General features: G+C 45.4%; 1 protein-coding gene and 1 long non-coding RNA gene across 2 annotated transcripts in view; one reads left to right on the top strand and one right to left on the bottom strand.

The window, feature by feature from the left end:
- The window catches only part of LOC144754161 (uncharacterized), a 638,643-nt gene that overhangs the window by 499,692 nt on the left and 112,615 nt on the right, over positions 1-26,336 (bottom strand). The gene's annotated exons all lie outside the window — the stretch shown is intronic.
- LOC144754158 (E3 ubiquitin-protein ligase TRIM11-like) overlaps positions 1-26,336 on the top strand; it is a 102,758-nt gene that overhangs the window by 20,564 nt on the left and 55,858 nt on the right. The window contains exons 2-4 of the mRNA XM_078641740.1: positions 9,757-9,852; positions 22,082-22,312; positions 25,206-25,228. Of these exons, the coding sequence (XP_078497866.1) occupies positions 9,757-9,852; positions 22,082-22,312; positions 25,206-25,228 (350 nt within the window). The remainder of the gene's footprint in view (positions 1-9,756; positions 9,853-22,081; positions 22,313-25,205; positions 25,229-26,336) is intronic.

Below are 26,336 nucleotides of genomic sequence, written 5' to 3'. Positions count from 1 at the left end.
ACGGTCACCCCAGACCTTGTCAGCAGTAGACTGGACCACGGCAACGCACTCTACGCAGGAGCCCTGGCCAAACTTCTGACACGACTCCAACGCATCCAGAATGCCTCCACACGCCTTATCCTCGACATCCCTCGGCACAGCCACATCACACCCCACCTGAAAGACTTGCACTGGTTCCCCATCAACAAGAGGATAACCTTCAAGCTCCTCACCCACGCACACAAAGCACTCCACAACACCGGACCAGCGTACCTCAACAGACGACTCGGCCTCCACCCCCCCCCCGCCAGCTCCGCTCCGCAGACCACTCCCTCGCCATCGTCCCCCGCATCCGAAGAGTGACCACCTGCAGCAGATCATTCTCCTACCTCGCCGCCAAGACATGGAACACCCTCCCCATTTGCCTCCGACAAACCAAAGACCTTCTAACCTTCAGGAGACTCCTCAAGACCTGGCTCTTCGAACAGTAGCAGCTCCTCCCTCCCCCCTCACCCCCCAGCGCCTTGAGATCCTCACGGGTATGTAGTGCGCTTTACAAATGCTATGATTGATTGATTGATTGATTGATTATAGGAATGGAAAATGAGGTGCAATAGTATAATACCACCCTTGATATACATCGAAGGAGACAACCTAAATGAAAAACCCCAAACCACAAAAGTAAAGGAAGAAACATTCCAATGAATAGTTCACAAATGTCCCAGGCATTTCGCCTGTGGTGAGACGTGGGATGGATAGCAGGAGCCCCCGCCGCCCCCACCCGCCCGGACCCAGCCATAATAGCCGGTGTGACCCTACAAAGTGACAGAAATCAGCACCTCAAAATTTTATAGGTCAATCTGCATTGTTGGAGTCCTCTGACAGGGTCTGAAGGACTGCGGATGGTTCTTTGGCAATCACGTCTGGATCCGGACGAGAGCCAGACGGCGAGCCGCCGACACTCTGCCATCGGCCGTTGTCCCCCCCGTCGGGCGGACGCTGTGGGTTTCACCGGCTCGGCTAGGTCAGACTCCGGCAGTTGCAGAAGAGATGTTGCTTCATCCAGAGAACGTATTTGGTGGAGTCTGCCCTCCCATTTGAAAATTAGCCTAAATGGATGCCCCCAAGAGTAAGCGATAACTTTGGATCGGAGAAATGCGGTGATGGGGGGAAGTCACGTCGTTTCTGTAGAGTGGAGGACGCTAAGTCTTGGAAGAGAAGAGGCCTACAGGAGCGAAATTCAATGGGACGGCTGGACCATGCCTCACGGAGAATGCGCTCCTTAAGCTTGAAGTCGTGGACACACGTCAGGATATCGGGAGGAGGGGCCATCAGAGATCTCTTGAGACCCACTCGATGTGTGTAATGTATGTGTCTTGTAAAGCGCACTGCTGCCCTGAGGCGTCGTGGTGCTGTAGACCGCTGGGGAACCCGTCCTGGCTATCCCTGTGAGATGGTCCCTACTGGGTATCTCCAAGGTGAAACCAGGCATCCCCGGCGAATGTGGGGGGCCGTTGTAGAGATGAGGCAAGCTAATGCCCAGAGTTGCCGAGTGTGATCCCTGGTTAGAGTAGGCACCGAGGCGAGAATTATCGAGTCCGCTGACCCTGGTCCACGACTCTGCCGCGTCGGGAATTGAACCCTGGTCCCGGGCCGTTCTCTGCTTCCGGGTCTGCCGCCTCTAACCAGTGAGCCACACCACTCTACATGTGTCCGGTCCAGTCGGATCTCCTTGCCCGAGGGACCTTCCAGGATGTGACGGAACAAGTCCATGACGAAGGCCTCAATTTCTTGCCTTTCTGTCCCCTGAGGTACCGCCCGGATCCGAATATTATTTCGACGAGAGAGATTCTCCAGGTCCTCCACATGGGATTGAAGATCCAGAAGTTGATTGCGCAGCCTGAGTACCTCCTGTTGGAGCTGGGACACCTCTTCATCTCTGGCCGCTGTCCGATTCTCCAAGTCGACCATTCGTGCCCCCACAGAATCAATGTCTTTGCGCATCTCACGGATTTTGGTAGTAAGATCTTTCTTCATGGTATGAAATTCCCTAGTGAGGTCCACTAAAAGAGATTCTAGGACCTTACTGGTAAATGGTCCGTCGAGCTCTGCTCTGACCCCCCCCCCTCTCCTCTCAACAGCCCCTCCAGTATGGGTCATCGTCTCTGTATCAACGCCCCCCACTTTAAGTAACCAGTCTTTTACTGATCTGTCCTTAGGAGCTCTGACAGCAGCCATTTGTAGGAGCCTCCACTCCCACTTCACAAAGAGGGGATCGGTTGGAGGGCTAGCACGTAGCGATGAGATCCGTGTAACAGGTCTCCAGGCCCTGTCTGCAAAAGTGTCTCCCCGACCCTTAACCCGCGCTAAAGAAAGCTGTGCAAAATGTCCATTCCTGATGGAAGCGTCGTGTGAGGTGTGTCACGCAACTCTCGGTCGGTGCTCACTGGCAATGTCTAGTGGATAGCGAAGGCTCTCCCCCGTGATGGTGCCCAGGGATAGTGAAGGAATACCCAATGTCAGGGCCACCAATCCCTGGACGTGCTCCCCAGCTGCGGCCCACCTCCTAGAACTGTGAAAATGAGAGGACCTCAGACCTACAGGGTAAGAGGGCTCGAATCGCATGCCGCTGTCACCTCTAGGGCCCCACACCCCACGTGACACTTGCTGGTGTTGGGGCCCCCCTTATCCTTATCTCTAAGGTGTTGCAGTGCTAGGTAGCCTGTCAGCGTGTGGCATAAACAGTGTCGAGACTGGTCCCTTGGTGTCTAGCTCTTCACCGTCATCAACACTCTCCTCCCAGGGAGCACAAGCGGAAGGCCTTGTCTGTCTTCGTGCAATGGTCTGGTAGGAGGGAAGTATCGTGCCCTCCTGATCGAATCCATCCGCTCTAGCGTAGTAGTGGTGACTTTTAGTGGCGAAGTATGTAGAGCCCGACGGCGCCGAGAGGAAGGGCCCAATACTCTTAAGTGCGCCTGGCAGTCTATTGCACAGCAGTATGGTTCACCTCAGCGGGGGCAGTGGGTATATGCCGCCCTCCACATTCCTCTCTGGGGGCGTTTGGAGCAAGCCACCGTCCGGCAGGGCACAATAACTGGAGGCACCGCCACCAGTCCAAAGCTTGAGAAAAACCAAAGGTGATGATAGACGGAGCGTTGACAGTACAAACACTCACCTCCAGTCAACTGATCTGGCTTGCAGTTCGGGCTGGACTGTTCCCATGGGGCACAGGGTCAAGACTGATTTGCATATGGCTGAGTTCAAACTGGAATGGCATGGTGAGCAAAAAACGATGGATTTAGGCCCAGATCTCTGTACTGGGGTGAATGTATGACATTGTTCTGCATTCTGTCCATCACCTGTTTTTTGTAATTGTCACCCAGAGTGGGACGGGTATGCTCAGACGTGAGTCCCGTGTTCTCCATGCCACTGGAATCAAGCTATCCAGGCTGATGAGGGCTGAAAGACCGAAACCGGTCCTTGGATGCTTGTTTCCAGTCCAGTGAGGACCTGGCTTGGCAGTTCGGGCTGGACTGTTCCCATGGGGCACAGGGTCAAGACTGATTTGCATATGGCTAGGTTCAAACTTGAATGGCATGGTGAGCAAAAAAACGATGGATTTAGGCCCAGATCTCTGTACTGGGGTGAATGTATGACATTGTTCTGCATTCTGTCCATCACCTGTTGTTTTGCAATTGTCACCCCGAGTGGGACGGGTATGCTCAGACGTGAGTCCCGTGCTCTCCATGCCACTGGAATCAAGCTATCCAGGCTGATGAGGGCTGAAAGCCCGAAAGCGGTCCTTGGATGCTTCTTTCCAGTCCAGTGAGGACCTGGCTTGGCAGTTCGGGCTGGACTGTTCCCATGGGGCACAGGGTCAAGACTGATTTGCATATGGCTGGGTTCAAACTGGAATGGCATGGTGAGCAAAAAAACGATGGATTTAGGCCCAGATCTCTGTACTGGGGTGAATGTATGACATTGTTCTGCATTCTGTCCATCACCTGTTGTTTTGGTATACAACGTTTATAACGCAACTTTTACAACGCACTACCATTACAACGAAACTTTTACAACGCAAAAGGTATTACAACACATACATTTACAACGCATGTTTTTACAACGCAGATACCTTTACAACGCATACCATTACAACGTAAGTATTGGTAAGTATATAATTATATTTAAAATGTTATAGGTTTGGGTTTTTGGGTAAAGGGGTATTTTTAGGGTTCAGGGTCAGTTTTGGGTTTTTGGGTAAAGGGGTATTTGTAGGGTTCAGGGTCAGTTTTGGGTTTTTGGGTAAAAGGGTATTTTTAGGGTTCAGGGTCAGTTTTGGGTTTTTGGGTAAAGGGGTATTTTTAGAGTTCAGGGTCAGTTTTGGTTTTTGGGTAAAGGGGTATTTTTAGGGTTCAGGGTCAGTTTTGGGTTTTTGAGTAAAGGGGTATTTTTAGGGTACAGGGTCAGTTTTGGGTTTTTGGGTAAAGGGGTATTTTTAGGGTTCAGGGTCAGTTTTGGGTTTTTGGGTAAAGGGGTATTTTTAGGGTTCAGGGTCAGTTTTGGGTAAAGGGGTATTTTTAGGGTTCAGGGTCAGTTTGGGGTTTTTGGGTAAAGGGGTATTTTTAGGGTTCAGGTTCAGTTTTGGGTTTTTGGGTAAAGGGGTATTTTTAGAGTTCAGGGTCAGTTTTGGGTTTTTGGGTAAAGGGGTATTTTTAGGGTTTAGGGTCAGTTTGGGGTTTTTGGGTAAAGGGGTATTTTTAGGGTTCTGGGCTAGGTTTGGGTTTTTGGGTTACAGGGGTACAGGGTAAAATAAAATTAAATTACAATTAAATTAAATTAAGTAAATGAAATGAAATTAAATTACATTATATTAATTTTAATTAATTTACATTAAAAATATTATTATATACTTACCAATACTTACGTTGTAATGGTATGCGTTGTAAAAACTTGCGTTGTAAATGTATGCGTTGTAATGGATTTTGCGTTGTAAAAGTTTCGTTGTAAAGGTAGGCGTTGTAAAAGAATGTGTTGTAACGTCATACATCCGTTGTTTTGCAATTGTCACCCCGAGTGGGACGGGTATGCTCAGATTTGAGTCCCGTGCTCTCCATGCCACTGGAATCAAGCTATCCAGGCTGATGAGGGCTGAAAGCCCGAATCCGGTCCTTGGATGCTTGTTTCCAGTCCAGTGAGGACCTGGCTTGGCAGTTCGGGCTGGACTGTTCCCATGGGGCACAGGGTCGAGAATGATTTGCATATGGCTGGGTTCAAACTGGAATGGCATGGTGAGCAAAAAAAGCGATGGATTTAGGCCCAGATCTCTGTACTGGGGTGAATGTATGACATTGTTCTGCATTCTGTCCATCACCTGTTGTTTTGCAATTGTCACCCCGAGTGGGACGGGTATGCTCAGACGTGAGTCCCGTACTCTCCATGCCACTGGAATCAAGCTATCCAGGCTGATGAGGGCTGAAAGCCCGTAACCGGTCCTTAGATGCTTGTTTCCAGTCCAGTGAGGACCTGGCTAGGCAGTTCGGGCTGGATTGTTCCAATGGGGCACAGGGTCAAGACTGATTTGCATATGGCTAGGATCAAACTGGAATGGCATGATGAGCAAAAAAACGATGGATTTAGGCCAAGATCTCTGTACTGGGGTGAATGTATGACATTGTTCTGCATTCTGTCCATCACCTGTTGTTTTGCAATTGTCACCCCGAGTGGGACGGGTATGCTCAGACGTGAGTCCCGTGCTCTCCATGCCACTGGAATCAAGCTATCCAGGCTGATGAGGGCTGAAAGCCCGAAACCGGTCCTTGAATGCTTGTTTCCAGTCCAGTGAGGACCTGGCTTGGCAGTTCGGGCTGGACTGTTCCCATGGGGCACAGGGTCAAGACTGATTTGCATATGGCTGGGTTCAAACTGGAATGGCATGGTGAGCAAAAAAACGATGGATTTAGGCCCAGATCTCTGTACTGGGGTGAATGTATGACATTGTTCTGCATTCTGTCCATCACCTGTTGTTTTGCAATTGTCACCCCGAGTGGGACGGGTATGCTCAGACGTGAGTCCCGTACTCTCCATGCCACTAGAATCAAGCTATCCAGGCTGATGAGGGCTGAAAGCCCGTAACCGGTCCTTAGATGCTTGTTTCCAGTCCAGTGAGGACCTGGCTAGGCAGTTCGGGCTGGATTGTTCCAATGGGGCACAGGGTCAAGACTGATTTGCATATGGCTAGGATCAAACTGGAATGGCATGATGAGCAAAACAAACAATGGATTTAGGCCAAGATCTCTGTACTGGGGTGAATGTATGACATTGTTCTGCATTCTGTCCATCACCTGTTGTTTTGCAATTGTCACCCCGAGTGGGACGGGTATGCTCAGACGTGAGTCCCGTGCTCTCCATGCCACTGGAATCAAGCTCTCCAGGCTGATGAGGGCTGAAAGCCCGAAATCGGTCCTTGAATGCTTGTTTCCAGTCCAGTGAGGACCTGGCTTGGCAGTTCGGGCTGGACTGTTCCCATGGGGCACAGGGTCAAGACTGATTTGCATATGGCTGGGTTCAAACTGGAATGGCATGGTGAGCAAAAAAACGATGCATTTAGGCCCAGATCTCTGTACTGGGGTGAATGTATGACATTGTTCTGCATTCTGTCCATCACCTGTTGTTTTGCAATTGTCACCCCGAGTGGGACGGGTATGCTCAGACGTGAGTCCCGTACTCTCCATGCCACTGGAATCAAGCTATCCAGGCTGATGAGGGCTGAAAGCCCGAAACCGGTCCTTGGATGCTTGTTTCCAGTCCAGTGAGGACCTGGCTTGGCAGTTCGGGCTGAACTGTTCCCATGGGGCACAGGGTCAAGACTGATTTGCATATGGCTGAGTTCAAACTGGAATGGCATGGTGAGCAAAAAAACGATGGATTTAGTCCCAGATCTCTGTACTGGGGTGAATGTATGATATTGTTCTGCATTCTGTCCATCACCTGTTGTTTTGCACCAGTCCAAAGCTTGGCACAATGCACCTCCTGTGGAAGTTCGCCAGTCCCAGTGCATCTGTGAGGGGCCCCAATAGTGTGGGCTCTGGGGTGCTAGGGAGCGCACGGAGGGGCATAGCCTACAGTTCTGGCGCGCTCAGCCGTCAAGTGGCGTCTCACCTTAGAGGGGATGACACAACTCCTCCCGCAGGTTTATATCCACGCCGCCATCTTGTCTCGGTGAAGGAGGTACGCTACATGTGCTCCAGGCCCCGGGTACCGGCGCCTGCTCTCTTCAATCCTCCCACTTGCGGCCAGTGTACAGCGGGGGACACCCGCAGACTGCAGCAAGAACGTCCTCAAGCCACAGTGCCGGACTCTACTGCTTCCAATCACCTCCGCAGCGGGATGGCCGCCGGGCCCTTCCAGCGCGGCCCGTCCTAGGCTCTGGAGACGGGAATCAAGCAGGCGCGCTCAGTGTCCAAATCTGCCAAAAGAGTCGTGCTTGTTGAAGCTGTGCAGGTGAGGCCCGGGTAACGGACAGGAGCGGTGGGTAGGCACGTCCTACTCTGCCGCCATCTTGGACACGCCCCCATCCATCTTTAATGTCAAGTAGACCAATCAACGGTTGGATCATGGTTCTGGAGCCAAGGTAACCCTAAAATCACCCTATATTTGGGAGCTTGGATGATGTCAAATGTAATTAACTCACAGTGGTCGTCCTTGTACCATACCTCGTGCTCCCTCATATTAAACCGAATGGGACCGGATTCTAAGAGTTTGCCATCCACCGCAAACACACCCTCAGGGGTTCTCTTCTCAATCAGTTCTACTCCCAGTCTGAGGGCTTCCTTTTCGTCCACGAAGCAGCCTGTGGCCCATGAATCCACCATGACTTGGATATGTTTTTTTTCTTGACCCACAACAAAGTCCATGTTGATGAAGAAATGTTCTGAACTATCACGGGAATTGTTCTTCACTGAAGGGATTTCACTAATGCTCAAGGATTCCCCTTCCTTACTTCTCAAGCAAATCAGTTTCCGACGACTTGTCCGCTGCCACTGCGCCCATTTGTCCAAACTTGGGACGACTGTTTCTAGGCTTAACAGGGTACTCACGGATGTAATGCCCTTTCTTCCCGCAGTATAAACATAGTCCCTGTTTCCGCCGGTATTCCCATTCATTGGGTGTGAGAGAAGCCCAGATTGCCCCTATCTCCATGGGTTCAGAAGGAGTCAATCCATGCTCGGAGGTCTTTGGCTGGTCAAAGCGCTGAGGTACTCGTTCCCTTCTTCTGGGGTCACCTTTAGGTTCCTTCAAGTCATGATCCTGGCGCAATGTTAGTTTTATCAACCAGGGGCAGGTTTTTCGTTGAGGATCCACTTGCGCTAGAACATCTTTCAGGTCATCCCGAAGCCCTTGATAGAATATGCCACCAATCGTCGGAAGGAGTTGAGGTATACCAACAGATCCTTGCTACCTTGCTTCAATTCAAGCAACTCCTTACCTGCAGAAAAAGTTTCTGCCCTGCGGTCAAATGTCGTTTCGAACTCCTCCTTGAAAGTGTCCCAATCATGGAGGAGGGGGTCGTCTCATCTGACTATAGGGACTGCCCACTGTGCAGCGTCCCCAGCTAAGTATGAGATCACGAAGGCTACTCGTGATTGGTTTGTTGAACACATCCTGGGTTTGCAATTGAAATGAAGCATTACTTGAGTCAGGAACGCCTGAACCTTATGCATATCCCAATAATATCTTTCGGGAGGTGCCAACAGGATCTGCTTGAATGAGAGGGCTGTGTCGAGGGTGCGGGTGGGCGTAAAGACCGATAGGTTTACGTTGGAGGCCCAGGTTTAAGTCTGCGGCTGTTCTGAGAAGAATTCAATCTTCATGGGGTTTAACTTTAATACATTAGTTGACATCCAATGAGATCAGGGTAGAATATGAGGATGTCATTGGGTGAGGATATTTTAGGTAGAGTTGGGAATAATCTCTATATTGATGGATCTTGATGCTGCTGTCTGTCAGGATGGATCCGAGAGATCCCATGGAGAGGTTAAAGATGATGAGAGAAAGGATGGAGCCCTGTGGTACTCTGCTGGAGACAGGGCCTTTCTGTAATCTTGTGGAACCAATTTGTAAGAACTGGTGACAGTTAGTGAGGTTGGATGTGAACCATTTCAAGACAGTGTCTTAGAAATCCATCATGTTTTTGTGTGTGCTGATCAGAGCCAGCTGGTCGCCTGTGTCGAAGGCTGCAGAGAGGTCCTGGGGGCCAGGGGTCGTTCTTGTTGTTGAGGAGGAGGGTGTTGTTAACTACTTGTAGTGTGGCTGTGTCAGGGCTCCATACACAGGTATTGCACTTATAAGACGTGGTAGCTTAGATATTTTCACTTGGTTGTGTGTTGTATTGGAATGTTTGATAATGTCTCTAGGACAACGTTTCTTCTTTAGTGTCAAGTCTATCTGTTTCCATGCTTTAAGCATAAAGTGTGCACAATGTCAAGTAACATTAAGTGCCAGTGATGAAGCTTGTTTCCATGGACCAGGGATTCTGCTGCTAGGTCCTTCTTGGCAATAACCGGACCCACAATGGAACACCATTGTCTGTGTCATTGTCTGTGATACTAGGGGCTGGTGCTCACAATCCTGATATGTGTGGCTGGTACTAGCAATACTAATGTATGACTGGTACGTACAGTCTGGGCACTTGTGGCAGGTAAAGGAGTGACTCTTTTTTTGTAATTAAGACCACACTCGACAGATCTACACTTATTTCTTTCACTCTCATCCCTACAGGTGAAACTTCAAGAGTGGCTGCTTGTCCTGAAGAAACAGGAGGGATATTTTCTGGAGTCTAAACTCAAAGAAGAGGAACAATATAAAACCATGAGGGTGAGTGGCTGCAGTGAGTGCTGTGTCTCTGTATATGTCTGTGCCCATGTCTTTGTGTGGCCTGTTTAGTTCAAGACACACAGAGGCGGATGAGTCACCCTACAGACTGGTCATGTTCCTCACCAGATAAATATACTGACTGGAGTTACTGCACTTGGATATTAGGTCTGAAATCGGACAAGGGCGCGTCCTAAAAAACATAAAATCAAGTATTACTCTTCTGACCTTAAGGTAGTACTTGCATACTCACACGGTGTGTGTTAGAGTATGTGTGTAGAGGGGTGGCATTATCTGGCTGTGAGTACGTACCAGCGAGTGTGTGTGCATATGTGTGTGTGTGCATGTTCACGCTTAGGTGTACGTGTCTAAGTATGTCTTCATGTATGGATAGTCTTTGGGAGTACATGCATGTCTGCTCGTCCCTATATCTGTCGGTTTTTTCGGCATGGACTACGGCTTGTGTGTGTCTCCATATTCATATATAAAGTTTGAGCCACAGAGTATACAAATACATGTCCTTATCTTTATGCATGCGTGTTTGAGGGTTGTGTATGCTTTAGTCTGGATTTATTGGCTGTAAGTTTGCACCTACATAAGTGGATGCCTGCCTGTGGGCTTGTATATCACAAGGTCTGGTGGCATTTGTGAGTGTGCAAATACATGTGTGCATCTGTGAGTTTGTGACGTGTATGCACAAGTCTGGAGTCATACTTCCGTGAGATTTTATATGCATCTGTGTGTGAGTATATATGTATGGATGTGTGTCTCCATGAGTCTGTGCATGCATGGACTGAAGATATCCATTTGTGAGTTTGTACAAGGTTTGTGTGTGAGTCTGCAAATCAATGTGTGTGTCTGTATGAGTGTGGACCTCTGTGGATGTGTGTATGTATGGATTTGAAGTTATCTATCCATCCATCAAACTGAGCAAGCATAGTTTAAGGCCCTACCTAAACAAAGGTTTTAGCAATGTAATAATGCTACGGTATTGTATATACATCGTCGAAGACAATAAATAATATACCTCCCTCTAGACCTCTATTTCTTTACCTTGTAGTATGAATCTTAATGGGTTATAACTACATTTTGTGAAATATCATGGATACATCATCATCTTATTCAAAAATTGTATTTATTCATTTTAGTCGGTATTTGTATTCATTTACATTGATAGTATCAAAACAGGGAAAAATGTAATCTAAAAAAACATACATATTCATAAAAATCTTTTTATCACAAGTTTTACTTTTTTATACATTTTCTACATAGGCCAACAATTTCATATCTTTATATACACATTCAATCTAGTGCTCTTCACTGGACCCCTATAATAATATCATACACTAATCACGTAAACAGAATCACATTCACACTCCATCACACCTGCACTCAATTACACCAATCAAACTATCAAACAACCCCAAAAGCACATACACATCCTGGTCAGAAGGGGATATAGATAGTGTGAATCTCCATGACCGTGTTGTGGGTTGAATGCATACAGTAAGGTCGACGTGCGTTTCGGTGGAATATGTCTGATGTTAACCACCTTCTGCAGGACCTTCTTTAAATCATATATCTTTCACCCAGTCATAGGAGTACAGATAATAATGATGCAAGAAAAATTCTCAAATGGTTGCCACCTTCAAATTGACAAACTATTGGTAAGTCTGCTGGGTCAGTTCTATATGACTCCTATTATAAATGTAAAAGTCTGCCCCTAGGGAATGATAGATGCAACTAACACATTCTCCTATTTGGGTGTCCTAACTGATCATTCTGGTTCATGGAACCCGGCGGTTAAGAGCAGAACTCTTCTCTTCAAAAGGTAAATCGGGGCATTGATGAATATTACTAATAAATTGGGTAAAAGGCCCCCGGGGATACTTCTTAAAATTTACAAAGCTAAATGCTTGAGTATAGCTATGTACGGGGCAGGAGTCTGGGGATACCAGGATGTAGCCATAATACAAAAAGAGGAAAATACTTTTTTAAGGTTTATATTAGCAGTACCGCAGAGCTCTTCCATTTATAATTGCCACAATGACCTGGGGATTCCTTATATCTCTGATTTGATCAAGATGTAGCCTCTGTTACTATGGCATAGAGTTTGGACGTCTAATAGTACAGAGTTAAACAGAGATATTATTGGAGACGCCATGAGTCTATTCCACGCAAACAAGATCACTTGGCTGAATTATATCAGAAGATTTTTAATAGACGTGGGTAAACCTGATTTCTATAGTAACCCCTAAACATTGAGTACGATTTCTAGGAAGAATTTTAAAGTTTTTTGTCAGTCGCACTTAGAGTCCCTAAGAGCGGTTTCAGAAATTAAGAAAAGTACTGTTATCCCACACCTGTTAATTCTTGTATCCCCCCACTATTCAACCATATCTGGACTGGTGTATAGGAGGATATGACAGGTATGTTCTTACAAGACTCAGATTTGATAGTTTCCATCGATTAGTCAGCTTCCCTACATTAAACGATTGGACCAGAGACCTTTGTCGTGTCCTCGCAACGATATGTCTTTCCAGTCGACAATACATGTGATTTTATTTTGTAAATTTTATAGACTAGAAAGATGTAGATGGATTTTGCCATTGTTGAAGAGAGGGAGCTGGAGGCAATGCCGTCCCGCCTTTCTATATTTACAAGTGCTGGAAAATGTTTATTGTGTGGGTGTTACGACTGGATTTCTGAAGTCCATATTCAAAAAAAGGAAAAGTATAATATGGGAAACCCACCATGAGGCTAAATAACGTATAGAACTCTTGTCATAAAAGTCAAAGAATTAACTGAAGAGGAGACTGTAAGATTCAAGTGGTATGTAAAGATGTAATTACTGTGTGTAATTTTTTAAACTACCTTCTGTAAGTTTTTAACATGCTTCTTTTATGATTTTTAATATAAAAAAAACAAAGTTTATTTGATATGATTTGACTCCTATTGAGTTAGGGTTTGTGTAAAGATGTTATCTTTAGTTAATGTCTCGCGTGCCAGCCCGCACGGGACACCTCTTTGGATTCCATGTTCTGGCGTAGAATGTATACCTTTGACATGTCGGCAGTTGCTGCCGGGAGACCTATGCACCAGGACGAATAAAGAAGAGCTCCTCATCTTACTGCTTTGTGTCTTCTTTTCATTGGCGATGAGGACCCGCCTGGTGCTGCTAGTTGTCCCAAGTGTTGCTGGACGTCTGGAAGCTTCTTTCTCAATGAGGCAACTGCGATATTGGTTGATCACGTTTCCTGACTACCTGCTTTACACGCGAGTCCTCCTGTCTTCGTGTTTGCTTTTCTGTATCGGCTCTCCGTGAGTGCCTCTCTGAGGATTATTTCATTTGGTTCGATTTTTGCTGTTTGGTGGTTTCTGCACGTCTTTCCGCGCGATCTTGCACGCGCCAGCTCACACCGCTTCCCAGCTCTACGCTGCATCAGCGTGTGTCAACGTCACGTCAGTGTGCGTTCCAGCTTGCGTTCCAACTCTCATTCTGACGGCTACCATGGTGCCATTCTAAACTCCTTCTGAAGCACATTACTTCATTGTTTTCTGCCGCATTCATCATGTGTGTGTTGTTGTTCTAATTTTACATGCATTATGTGGTCTTTGTGACGATTTTCAGAACTGAAACCTATATTTTCTTGTATTACAGCAGACTAGTGATTTAAACCTTGCATTTTTGTTTAATCTTCACTTTGTTGGCTGGGGCAGCAACTCACCCACGCAAATGGAGATAGTGGCCACTCCACCTCCCTTTTTACAGTCTCCTGGTCCGCCTCCTATGATTTGGAAACAGTGGAAAGCAACTTTTGAAGCCTACATTGATGCTATTGATGGTGATACCTTCACCTCTAAAAAAAAGAGAGCGTTGCTTGTTTATAATTTAGGAGCTGAAGGCAGATCTATTCTAGAGACTCTACCCCCAGAGGAAGTGAGAGTATCCAATGGTTCTCGTGAAGAGGGTGACTCATTGGTGATTGACAAATATGCTTCTCTCATAAAAACGTTGGATAAAAGGTTCAATCCAAAGTGCAATATTGTTCTGGAACGTCACAAATTTTTGCAACGTGCACAGATGCCTGGAGAGTCAATCGACGATTTTGTTGCTGCCTTAAGGATCTTGGCTGTGAATTGCAACTATAGGGAGTTTAGGGATGAAATTATTCGAGACCAATTAATTGAACGCACATGTGACAAGAAAGTGCGTGAGAAACTTTTGTCCTCAGATGACCCTGATTTGGAGACTGCGCTGACTCTTGCCAAATCTGTTGAACATTCCCAGTTTTGGATGAAGGAACTAAGTACACCTACCACTCTACACCTGCGTCATCATAGGTTAATTTAGTAACGTCCAAGGTTCCTCCAAAAACTAATAAAGCTACTGTTCCGGTATCTTCCAGAACTACCAACAATACCTTACCGGGAGCGTTTGTTAACAAACCCAGGAATGATGCTCCAGCCTTGTCATGTCATCGCTGTGGTAGCAGGTCACATCTGGGAAATTTCAAGTTTTGCTTTGCTATTAATCAGTCTTGTTTTAAATGTGGAAGGAAGGGTCATCTTGCCAGCGTGTGTAAAATTGCTTTTTCCCAAAGGGCACCGTCACAAAGTGTGAAGAATATAGAGTGTGAGAATACCGATGGTGATGATGATGATAATTGCAATGAATTATTAATGTTATCGGCTTCCCCCATGGAAGCGGAAGGTATTGTAGAGATTGCATCTCTTAATGAATCTCAGAGGAGGAAATCCCCTACTTGTGTTATAAACTTGAATGACAAATCGGTCAAATTCCTTGCGGATTCTGGGTCCCCATTCACCTTGATCAATGTTAGGGATTTTGAAGGTTTGGGTGAGATCTTTTTGGCGTCATCATCAATTAAGATGTTGGCATATGGTGGGAAAAGGGTTGAAGTCTTGGGAAAGTTTAAAAACAAACTAGAATTTAAGGGCGAGTGCACGTCATGTGTAATTTACGTTGTCAAAGATGGTGCTAATTTGTTGGGATGGCATGAACAAGGTGAGCTAAATATCATCCTTGACCCCAATCATCCCGACATGGTTTTGTCTAGGAATGAAGCCAAACAATATTACGCTTCACTTGCACAACCTGAGTCAGTGCATGTTGTGACCACATTGAGTGAAAATGGGGGGGTTTGTGCTTATCCGTGTTTAGCGATCATCTTGGTAAACTTAAGGGTTTCCAACATCGCATAGTTTTAAAAGAAGGAGCAAAGCCTATTGCACACAAAGTTCGCAAAGTACCTTTGAGTATGTGTTGTGAGTTGAAAAGTGAATTAGAAAGGTTGTGTTCCTTGGGTGTCATCGAACCAATTGAAGGTTCAGAGTGGTTAAGTCCCATTGTTTTGGCACAGAAGGCTGATAAATCTCTTAGGATGTGTGTTGATTTACGCGATTTAAATTCATGTATTTGGATAGATCGCCAACCACTTCCTAACATTAATGAGATGTTGTCTACCCTGGAAGGTGCCAAATATTTTACCACTCTGGACATATTCTCTGCTTACCATCAGATTGAATTAAGCAAGGATTCCAGACATATCACTTCATTCGTGACTCCCGAAGGGGCGTTCCGTTATCTCAGGATGCCATTCGGTTTGGCGTCGGCTTCTGCAGTGTTCCAACTCCTTATGGGTAATCTCTTCAAGGAACCTGCAGGGGTCGTCTTCTTTCAGGATGATATTCTCATACATGGTAAGACCATGCAAGAACACGACGATAGAGTGAGGAAAGTTTTAACTATTGTGAAGGTGTATGGGTTGACTTTAAGGAAGGACAAATGCATGTTTTTCAGAAATGGTGTGGATTATCTAGGTCACCATATTTCAGCCAAAGGTGTAGAACCTAAAATGAAACTTTTAGATGCTATCTGTAATGCACCTGAACCGCAAAATAAAGATCAACTACATTCGTTTCTAGGACTAGTTGAATACTATGCGAAATTTGTCCCAAATTTTGCTGACAAGACCTTTTGTTTACGCAATCTCTTAAAGAAAAATGCTAGGTATGACTGGTCTGAACAGTGCGCAAATGATTTTAACCTGTTGAAAATTGTGATTGTGCAGGCACGCCCTCTCAAATTGTTTGATTTGAATGATCAGTGCATTGTGGTTACAGATGCCAGTAATGTTGGACTGGGAGCTGTCCTTATGCAAAAGAGAGCTGACAATAGAGAAGAAGTAATTGCTTTTGCCTCCAGAACCCTGAGAGGTGCTGAGGGTACTTATTCCACAATCGAGAAAGAGGCGTTGGCTTTATGGTGGGGGTGTACAACATTTTAGGAACTTTTTGTGGGGCAAATCATGTAACTCTTAAAACTGACCATAAGCCATTAGTGGACCTTTTCACAACCAAGGGTGGTGGTAGGGCTACACCCCGCATTGCCCAATGGCAGTACAGACTTGCTGAATTTAATTATCACTTGGAATATGTACCTGCTATAAAAAACAATCTAGCTGACTGTTTATCAAGGTTACCTCTTGCTCACACCGATCACAAGGAGGAACCTGATCAATTTGAGATGGTGTGTGCTGTCAGTTCTGTATCTGACACTGGTGCTGCCTTATCAGAAACTGACTGGAAGCGTGCTATTTCTGAGGATGTGAATTTGTGTAAAGTAATAGATTTTTTGACTCAGGGATGGCCAAATGACAAATCGTTATCTCCTGAGTTAGTTCCGTTTTGAAGAATTTGTGATTAACTGTCCTTGGTTGATGGAATTTTACGCAGAGGTAGTCTTCTAGTTGTGCCAACTTCACTTTGCAAATCTGTTCTTAACTTGGCTCATGTGGGGCATTTAGGTATTCGAGCCATGAAACGCAGAGTACGTGAAGATTTTTGGTGGCCTGGTGTTGATCGGGCCATCGAGCGCTGTGTTCGGGATTGTGGGGCATGTGTTCTTAGCGACAAAACTCAAGTTACTTATCCCTCTGCTATTAATCCCATTTCTGTAAAGGAAATACCTTGGAACAAGTTAGCATTTGATGTGGCGGGTCCGTTTAATGATTTGGGCAATACCCCTAACTATGCAATAGTCTTGATTGACTACATGTCGAAATGGCCTGAAGCTAAGTTTGTGGAAGGTATCAATTCTTCTACTATTATCAATTTTTTTACTGAAGTTTTCCTGCGAGAGGGTTTCCTAGAAGAGTTGGTATCTGACAATGGTACTCAGTCAGTCAGTCAGTCAAAATACTTTATTTCGATAAATCAATATCATAAAAAGACAATAGCACTATACAAATTTTCACAACAAAAAATACATAATTAATTAATGAATACAGAATAAAATCATGATTCATTTACACAGCCAATATATTTACAAATGAGATATAAAAATATTTTCTATTATAAAAACATGTTAAAATAGGTTAAAATGCCGTAAAAGGAGGTCAGTTAAATCAGTCATCATAATCACATACAATTTACAATAAAACAAAAAGATTTCATAAAGTGGGCATTTCCTCTGATATAGACAATATATATTTACATTCATTACAGAACCATGGTGGAAGAATTATTAATCATATTCCTCTTCCTTATCCTAACAGCCCCCACTAGAAAATTGGCAACATGTAACATAATCCTTGGGGTCTGCAATAGCTGTAAGAACAGGAGAGCTGGTTTGACCTGAATAAACCCTACCTCTTTTAAAATAGGGATCAGGTATTTCGTTCTTACTGCCGTGTAGTGACCACAGAACATCAAGAAATGCAATGTGTTCTGGGTCGAGAAATTATCACAAGTACACGGCGCCGCGTTTTCTGGAGCACTCCAAGTTGGAAAGTGTCCGAGGATCAAATGGATCAAGTTAAAGCGAAAACGGGTTAAAAGAAAACGGTGATAAGGTTTATTTACAGTCGTTAAATACAATTCTGGGCCAGCCTGGGTGCTCAGAATAATGCTAGCCCTCACCGTTGGTTTCTCTAATTCCATTTGTTCCCTCTCCAGTCTTAGCAGATCCCCCATCATACCTTTAATCAAAGCAATATCCCTAGTTGTTATGGAGGCCGGGGAAAAGAAGAGCTCTGGTCTCCCTAATTTTACAAGACTGTCTTTGATATAGGCTAGCCACGGTATTTTACTGACTCTATCTAGCTGCAAACAGTCTTTTAGTATACTATGGTTGAGGGGGATTTCTTGGTTCAACCAAGTCTTTAACCATATTAAAACAGGAGCCACTTTAATCAAGTCTGTAATATATCCTACGCCTAGTTCATTATGGATTGTATATGTTGGAGTGGACTGTGGAACTGAGAGAACAGCTCTTAAGAATTTGTTCTCAGCAATCTGGATGGTATCAGGGGAACAGTATCCCCAAATTGCACTCCCATAAGTGGCCACAGCAAGACATTTTGCTTTGTATATTTTTATCAATGTTGCTTTTGGCCTAGCTCCCAATTTTTTCGCGAATCCCTGTAGTGTAGAGGCTGATCTTGCAAGGGAAATATTTCTATTTTTTAACTGGGGACCCCAAGTACCTCTCTCGTCAAAAGTAATCCCCAGGTATGGAAAGGTGGCTACTCTACATAGCTCTTGCTTGCCACATGTAAATGTTTTTAGAATCTTTTTTTTTCCTTGCCCATTATCATAATTTGGGACTTCCTTACATTTATTTTTAAGTCCAACGAACCCATGAAGTCTTCAAAGGCATCCAGAAGGCGTTGGAGTCCAACACCAGTCCGTGAAAGCAAAACGGCGTCATCCGCGTATAGAAGAACTGGAATTCCAAGTTCTCCCACAAGAGGGACGTCAAGAGTTGCCTCTTTTAAGGCTGGTTCTAGGCCGTTTATATAGATGGTGAATAAGAGGGGTGCCAATATGCACCCCTGCCTGACCCCCCTTTCAGATTTAAAATGACTCGTACATCGACCCTCCGGGGTAACTCTAACGGACGCTATGAGGTCAGTATGCAAGTCCGCTAAAAGATTAACCAGTGCCCTATCTAGGCCCATCTTTATTAAAATTTGCCACAATTTTGAGCGATTTACAAGGTCAAAAGCAGACGAGAGGTCCATGAACCCCAGGTACATGGACCCCTCCTTGGCCCGAGTGTATTTATCTATCAATAAGTGTAGATTAAGACCTTGGTCTATCGTACTCCTTTTTGGTCTAAAACCATACTGAACATTTGATAAAACCCCTTTCTCGTTTAGCCAATCATTCAGTTTGGATAAAATAACCCGGCCCAATATTTTCACAGAAGAATCAATCAGTGAGATCGGTCTGTAGCAGGAGGGGTCTTGCCTGTTACCTTTTTTAAAGACCGGTATGATGATAGATTTTTTCCAATTGGCCGGGATATTGTCCTGTTTTAGAGCATTAAAAACGTTACATAAAACTTTAGACCAAAATTTCGGGGCACATTTAAAGACATCTCCAGGTACCCCATCAGGGCCCGGTGCCTTGTTTTTCAGAGTCAACTCTATTGCCCTTTCCACTTCTACTGCCTCAAAATTGATGGCAAGAGCCTCTGCAATTTGTAATTCCCCTGCCTCTACTTCAGGGGTAACAATGGGGACTTCTGCGCTACTAATTCCAGGTTCGAAACGCGTCGACACTACCACCCTGTGGCAATATTAAAGGGTGTCGCTAGGATGTAAATTAGCTCTCTACTCTGGACCCTAGCATTGCAACCCTACTGAAATATTACAACACAGGCTTTTGTAGACAGGCAGGCCCACTTCTTGATCTCACTCCCGCCTGTCTCATGTTTTTTTTAGTTCCAAGGACTGGATTTTTTCCTTTGTTCATGCACTAATTTTGCACTGTATATAATTGCAATTCAATTGGATCATTATATATTCTATTGTTTTTTTGTGTGTTAATATTTGCTCTGCTTGATTCGTTGTTGCAAATGTGATACAGTTGTAAATTTGTAAATGTGTATGTTTGTAGATACTGTATATATGAACCTTTTGATCTGACAGTATTTCTGTTTGCGCCTGTTCCTTAAAAAAGTTTTGGAAATTTTGTGAAAAAGAAAATAAATTTGTTTGGGATACAAACCCAGTGGTCACACGGTACATATTGACTGTGTGATTTGAGAATTGTTTTGTGGATTATCCTGTCCAGCCACCCTGTTCTGTTTTTCCCTATTGTTGAGATCCGGGCTGGTCAGATGTAGGATCCAATACCTTCACTGTTTCACAGACTAATCCACAGTGTGACATACCTCACCCGATAACACACAGGCTCCTGCTCTAAGCCACAGTGTGACATACCTCACCTGATAACACACAGGCTCCTGCTCTAAGCCACAGTGTGACATACCTCACCTGATAACACACAGGCTCCTGCTCTAAGCCACAGTGTGACATACCTCACCTGATAATTCACAGGCTCCGGCTCTAAGCCACAGTGTGACGTACCTCACCTGATAACACACAGGCTCCTGCTCTAAGCCACAGAGTGACATACCTCACCTGATAACTCACAGGCTCCTGCTCTAAGCCACAGTGTGACATACCTCACCTGATAATTCACAGGCTCCGGCTCTAAGCCACAGTGTGACGTACCTCACCTGATAACACACAGGCTCCTGCTCTAAGCCACAGAGTGACATACCTCACCTGATAACACACAGGCTCCTGATGTAAGCCACAGTGTGACATACCTCACCTGATAACACACAGACTCCTGCTCTAAGCCTCAGGGTGATGTACCTCACCTGATAAAAAAAGAAACAATTGATGGACAGAATGCTGGACAATGCAAACATTCACCCCCAGTCACAAGGGTCTGGGTTTAATCCATCATTCTTTCACTCACCACATCACCCCAGTTTGGATTCAGCCATATGCAAATCAGTCTGACCCTGTGCCTCATGGGAACAGTCCAGCCCGAACTGCTAAACCAGGTCATCCCTGGACCGGAAACAAACATCCTGGGACCAATTTCAGGGCATCACCCTTCATCTGCCCGGCTAGCTTGAATCCAGTGGTGTATTGAGCACGGGACCCATGTCTGGGCATACCCTTCCCACTTAGGGCGACCTACGCAAAAGAAACAGTTGATGGACGGAATGCTGGACAATGCAAACATTCACCCCCAATCAGAAGGATCTGGGTTTAATCCGTCATTCTTTCGCTCACCACACCATCCCAGTTTGGACCGAGCCATATGCAAATCAGTCTTGACCCTGTTTCCTATGGGAACAGTCCAGCCGAACTGATAAGGCAGGTCCTGGCTGATGAGGGCTGAAAGCCCAAAACCGGTCCTAGGATGCTTGTTTCCAGTCCAGGGAGGACCTGGACTAGCAGTTCGGGCTGGACTGTTCCCATTGGGCGCAGGGTCAAGACTGATTTGCATATGGCTGGGTCCAAACTGAAATGGCATGGTGAGCAAAAAAAACTATAGAATTAGGCCCAGATCTCTGTACTGGAGTGAATGTACGACATTGTTCTGCATTTTGTCCATCAATTGTTCATTTCATACCTCACCTGATAACACACAGTCTCCTGCTCTAAGCCACAGTGTGACATACCTCACATGATAACTCACAGCCACTTATCTTAGGATAGGAAAGGATGTTTATCCAATCTCCTCACTTATCTTTTACAGAAATCGCTGAATTACCTTCAGAAACATTGATTTATCTGGTAATTCTGCATTTTGTGACAGAATGCACATGCTTTGTTTATGATTTTGAACGTGACATTCTGACACCAGTGATTACCCATCACTCTGAATGAGCGTCATTGTAGGACACCCCCCCAGCGCCTCCTCTGGGCGAGCACATCCATTGTGCTGGCAGGACAGGGGCAGCCTGCACTCCCCAAATCTTGTGTCTTCCATCCCAAGGGCGGAAACTTCATGGCCCCCTTCTTTTACATCATCATTTGACTTCAGCCTGTGTCTCCCCTCAGCTCGTCTCTCGGTCTTTGACTGTCTCTGCCTACGGTGGGTTTCCTTCCTTGCACTCTCTCCATGGATCGAGCGTCTCTGCAGATTCACAGCTTCTGATCTCCCTACAGTTTGTGAGGTGTCTGAGGAAAGGAGAGGGCAGGAGTGTGAGAAGGATGGACGACGGTAGAAGGGACGGTAGTAAGAGGTTGCCGTTCAGAAATTAGGAAAAGCACATTATTGGTCTGATTTTTTTAAGGATCTATTAACCTTTCCACCCTCCTCCTGGACTCCGACTCTAAGGATGGCTTGTAGAAAGCTTTTTAATATCTAACCACCTTTTCTTTGCTTCTGACAGAACAAGCTAAGAACTGAGAAGAATAAAATTGAATCTGAATTTGAAAAGCTGTGTCAGCTTCTGAAAGAAAATGAGCAAGCACTGCACAGAAGACTGGAGGAGATGGAGAAGAAAATGACCATGATAGAAAATGCAAATATCACCAAACTGTCCAATCAAATCACCTCTCTCAAGGCCCTGATAACGGAGATAGAAATAAAGTCTGAGGCGTCAGCGTGGGAACTCCTGAAGGTGAGATACTGTTTCAGAAATAAAACAGAAGTGTATGAGCTGAACACATATGATCTTCTGGTTGGATCAATGCACAGTGACCCCACGCACTCCGAGAGCCGCACACAATATACAGAGATGGATAATTTACATTGTCATTGTCCCCCTTGATGCTTTGAGCCCAACTTAATATACAAACAGAGAAATGTACAGTGACCGTTTACAGCATGATATACAAGTTAATAACCCATCTATACACAAAATATTTATGTATTTTATCTATTAGGGAGAATGCAACATACCAAGCAATTGAACTGACAGTAAATAATATATGAAGACCAAGGAGCAAAATGTGTTAAAAGTTAGATAGAAATGGAATGCTTAATGAGAGACAACACCTGAGAGAATTGGAAAGAAACCAAATTTCTGTTCTAATGTGTTTTCTTGTCTCCTGATGCAGGTGGCCACTTAGGTTCACGTGCACCAAACCTCTTGTCAGCTATTTAACTGGGAATTTGAAATTGGTAATGGAAAGCTCACTGGGTTTTTTGTCATCCCAGATAAAGATAGAGATTGCCACAGAGAACTCTTTAGTTTGAAGAATAGTAACAATTTTATATTACGGGTAACCACTGATTATTTTAGTGTGCAAAATGAATGTCGGCAAATTGCTGCCCGGCAGCAATAGAAATTTTATTTACAACTGGATTATTTTAAAACTGTAAACCTCAACCAAATTCCTCAACAATATGGCTTAGGGTGGGATTAGAGGTGAAAACATCCTTATTGTGGTCATACGCTGTCACTTTAACAGTGATGCTCTGCTCAAATAAGTTGATTAGTTTAAAGCCAAGAAACTTCCTGAGAAGTAGCTCCATTTAAATTAATTAAATTTATTTATATATATTTATATATATATATAAAAAATATAATATATAATACATATATATTAGATATATATAAATAAATTAAATGAATAAATTAAAGGGCACTAGATGATGGTGACAGAGAACATCAAAACATCCCTCGGAGGGCGACAGGGAGCATCCCTCGGAGGGTGACAGAGAACCTCCCTCGCAGGGTGACAGAGAGCCTCTCTCGGAGAGTGACAGAGAGCCTCCCTCGGAGGGTGACAGAGAGCCTCCCTCGGAGGGTGACAGAGAGCCTCCCTCGGAGGGTGACGGTGAACCTCCGAGCCTCCCTTTGTGGGTGACGGAGAGCAACCCTCTGCGGGTGACGGGGAGCCTCCCTCTGCAGGTGACGGAGAGCAACCCTCTCTGGGTGACGGAGAGCAACCCTCTCTGGGTGACGGAGAGCAACCCTCTCTGGGTGACGGAGAGCAACCCTCTCTGGGTGATGGAGAGCATCCCTCAGAGGGTGGTGGAGAGCATCCCTCATAGGGTGATGGAGAGCATCCCTCGGAGGGTGACAGAGAGCCTCCCCTGAGGGTGACAGAGAGCATTCCTCTGAGGGTGACAGAGAGCCTCCCCCGGAGTGTGACAGAGAGCCTCCCCCGGAGTGTGACAGAGAGCATCCCCTGAGGGTGACAGAGAGCATCCCCTGATGGTGACAGAGAGCATCCCCTGAGGGTGACGGAGATCACCCCTCAGAGGGTGACGGAGTGCATCCCTCAGAGGGTGACGGAGAGCAACCCTCTGAGGGTCTCAGTGAGCATCCCTCAGAGGGTAACAGAGAGCATCCCTCAGAGGGTGACAGAGAGCATCCCTCTTAGTGTGACAGAGAGCATCCCTCCGAGGATGACAGAGAGCATCCTTGGAGGGTGACAGAGAGCCTCCATTCACCAGCTGCGATCCTGGCGTCACCCTCTAAACAGTACGTTTAACTCCTTATACTGAGATGAACTTGTAATATAGCCACGCCGCATGCAAGTCATAGACAACTTGTCATAAAGAGTCCAATAGTCCAAATCCTTTACTCTTGCCTGGTTCTTCCCTAAAAGTTTTATAGAGGGTCTTTCATCTCAGCCCCTTCAATCCAACAGCGCACCCCATGCTGGGATGAATTAATCCAGTAATTGGCGGGCGCTTCACACAAGCAGATCCTTTAAAAGGCCATAACTGCCAAGAGGCGGTCACATTTCTTTGTCCTTCCTGGGCAGCTGTGATCTCATTTCCTAGATGGCTCCACTTACACAGACTCCTCTAGTACCCCTTCTTCCTGTACCTCATCCTGCGGGTCACTGTTCTACCCCTTTAGCTCTTAACTACTCCTTCATGGCACTCTTTTAGTAATGCTTCTATTCGTTCCTTACTCTTCTGAAGAACACTCTTCTAGTATCCCTGCTCTTCCTCCTGCAACGCCTGTTACCTGTAATGCTATTAGTATAATAAAACATGGTGCACCAGGATCTACAATGAGGACTTCTGGCAGATTATTCACTGTTAATGTAATACAAAAAGTGGCAGAAAACGAAGGTGGAGCACAACTCTCATAAGGGCGAGCTGCCTCTGTCTTCTTGGCACTGGTTTTACTACCTCTGAAGCCAGTGGTCGCACAAGCAGTGACGGGTCACAAGGGTCAATCCAGGAGTCGCAGCTGCAACCCCTGGCAAGTCCTATATGAGGCCCCTGCATGTGACCCTGTTGAGAACATCATACAATGAGTCAAGTGAACCCATTCAGAAGATCAGAATGAGCTGTGTTTTGTGACTCCATTCAGAATGACACTGTGCTGTGTCATTACCATTCAGAATATCAGTTTCTGCTGTGTCATGTGGTCTCATTCAGAATGTCACACTCTGTGCCAGGTCATGCAATGCCACAGAATGTGCTGTGTCATGTGACCGCAGCCAACGTTTTCTAATCATAGATCGAGTGTTTCACTCCTACAAATACTACTATAACTTTAACATCTTCTCGTGAAACTGATTTCACTTTGTTTCTCTGTTTTGCAGGATGTCAGAAGCACCCTAAGCAGGTAAGGCTGGTTTATTATTCTCCTGTCAGTGTGTAAGACACAGGTCTCACTGCTGCAGTGTGTAACTGCCACTACTAAGTTCACACAAAGTGCTAGGAAACTCAGATCCTCATAAAATCACTTTGTATCCTCCCAAAAACCTTAAGTCCTCAGAAAATACCTTTGATTCCTCTGAAAACTTAAGTCCTCTGAAAACTCCCTTGTATCATCAGGAAATGCTCTTAAATCTTCCTAAATCCCTGTAAGTCATCAGAAAACTCCTTTAAATCTTGAAATAATTGCTACAGAAATGAGCTGCTGTCCTCACAAAACCTATTTGTATCTATAAAACCTCCCTGAAGTCCTCAGAAGAGTTCCCTGAACACACAGAAAACTAATGCACATTCTGGAAACTTCCCCTTCGGTTTCTTCAATTAGGAGTTGTGGAAAAACGAATTCAAAGTTTCCGAACTACGATGCCAGTCTTCAAAACATCCCTTCTCTGCTTCCAAACAGCGTTGAAATGTAATTAAAGCCATGTTCAGGCCTTATTCTTTAGTAAATTCCCTCCACCTCTACTTCTTCGGGCATGTTTGCGTAATGTTTCCTTGCTGCTGTGTTACTCAATGTCCCCTTTACGTAGTGTCCACGCTTATTCACATTCTTAAGTGGTCTGCGTTCACCCTTGGAATATCATGGTACACCCGTTAGCGTGTATGGTTAGTGTATGGTTCGCTACATCTATTCGCCCATGTCGCAACCAGGCGAATCCTCAGGGTCACCGCCCTCTATCTGTTGCAGCTCATTTAAGAGGTTGTCCTAACATGCTGCTATGGGTTCTCAACGCAGTTCTAACGTTTCTTCATGCTTGATGTAGATGCTTTCGGACTTGGCCATGCGAACAATGAATGACGCCATGCCCGTACATGTGGTGGGTCCACCACTTTCCACCATCTAGTTAGGAGCCTTTTAGCTACTATTATCCCCAAGTCTAGGAACCTGGACACTACTTTGGTGACAGGCGTCCTCCTGAATTGATGCAGGAGGTATACGGACCATTCAAAAGGTGGTGCTCGACCTGTGCATATGTGTAATATCCCGGTTATCGTTTTCCAGTACACCCCTATTC

The sequence above is a fragment of the Lissotriton helveticus genome, chromosome 5_1, assembly GCF_964261635.1.
Source record: "Lissotriton helveticus chromosome 5_1, aLisHel1.1, whole genome shotgun sequence".
NCBI lineage: Eukaryota > Metazoa > Chordata > Amphibia > Caudata > Salamandridae > Lissotriton > Lissotriton helveticus.
Note: the sequence above shows the minus strand (reverse complement) of the source record. Positions and strands in the feature narration are given on the sequence as shown.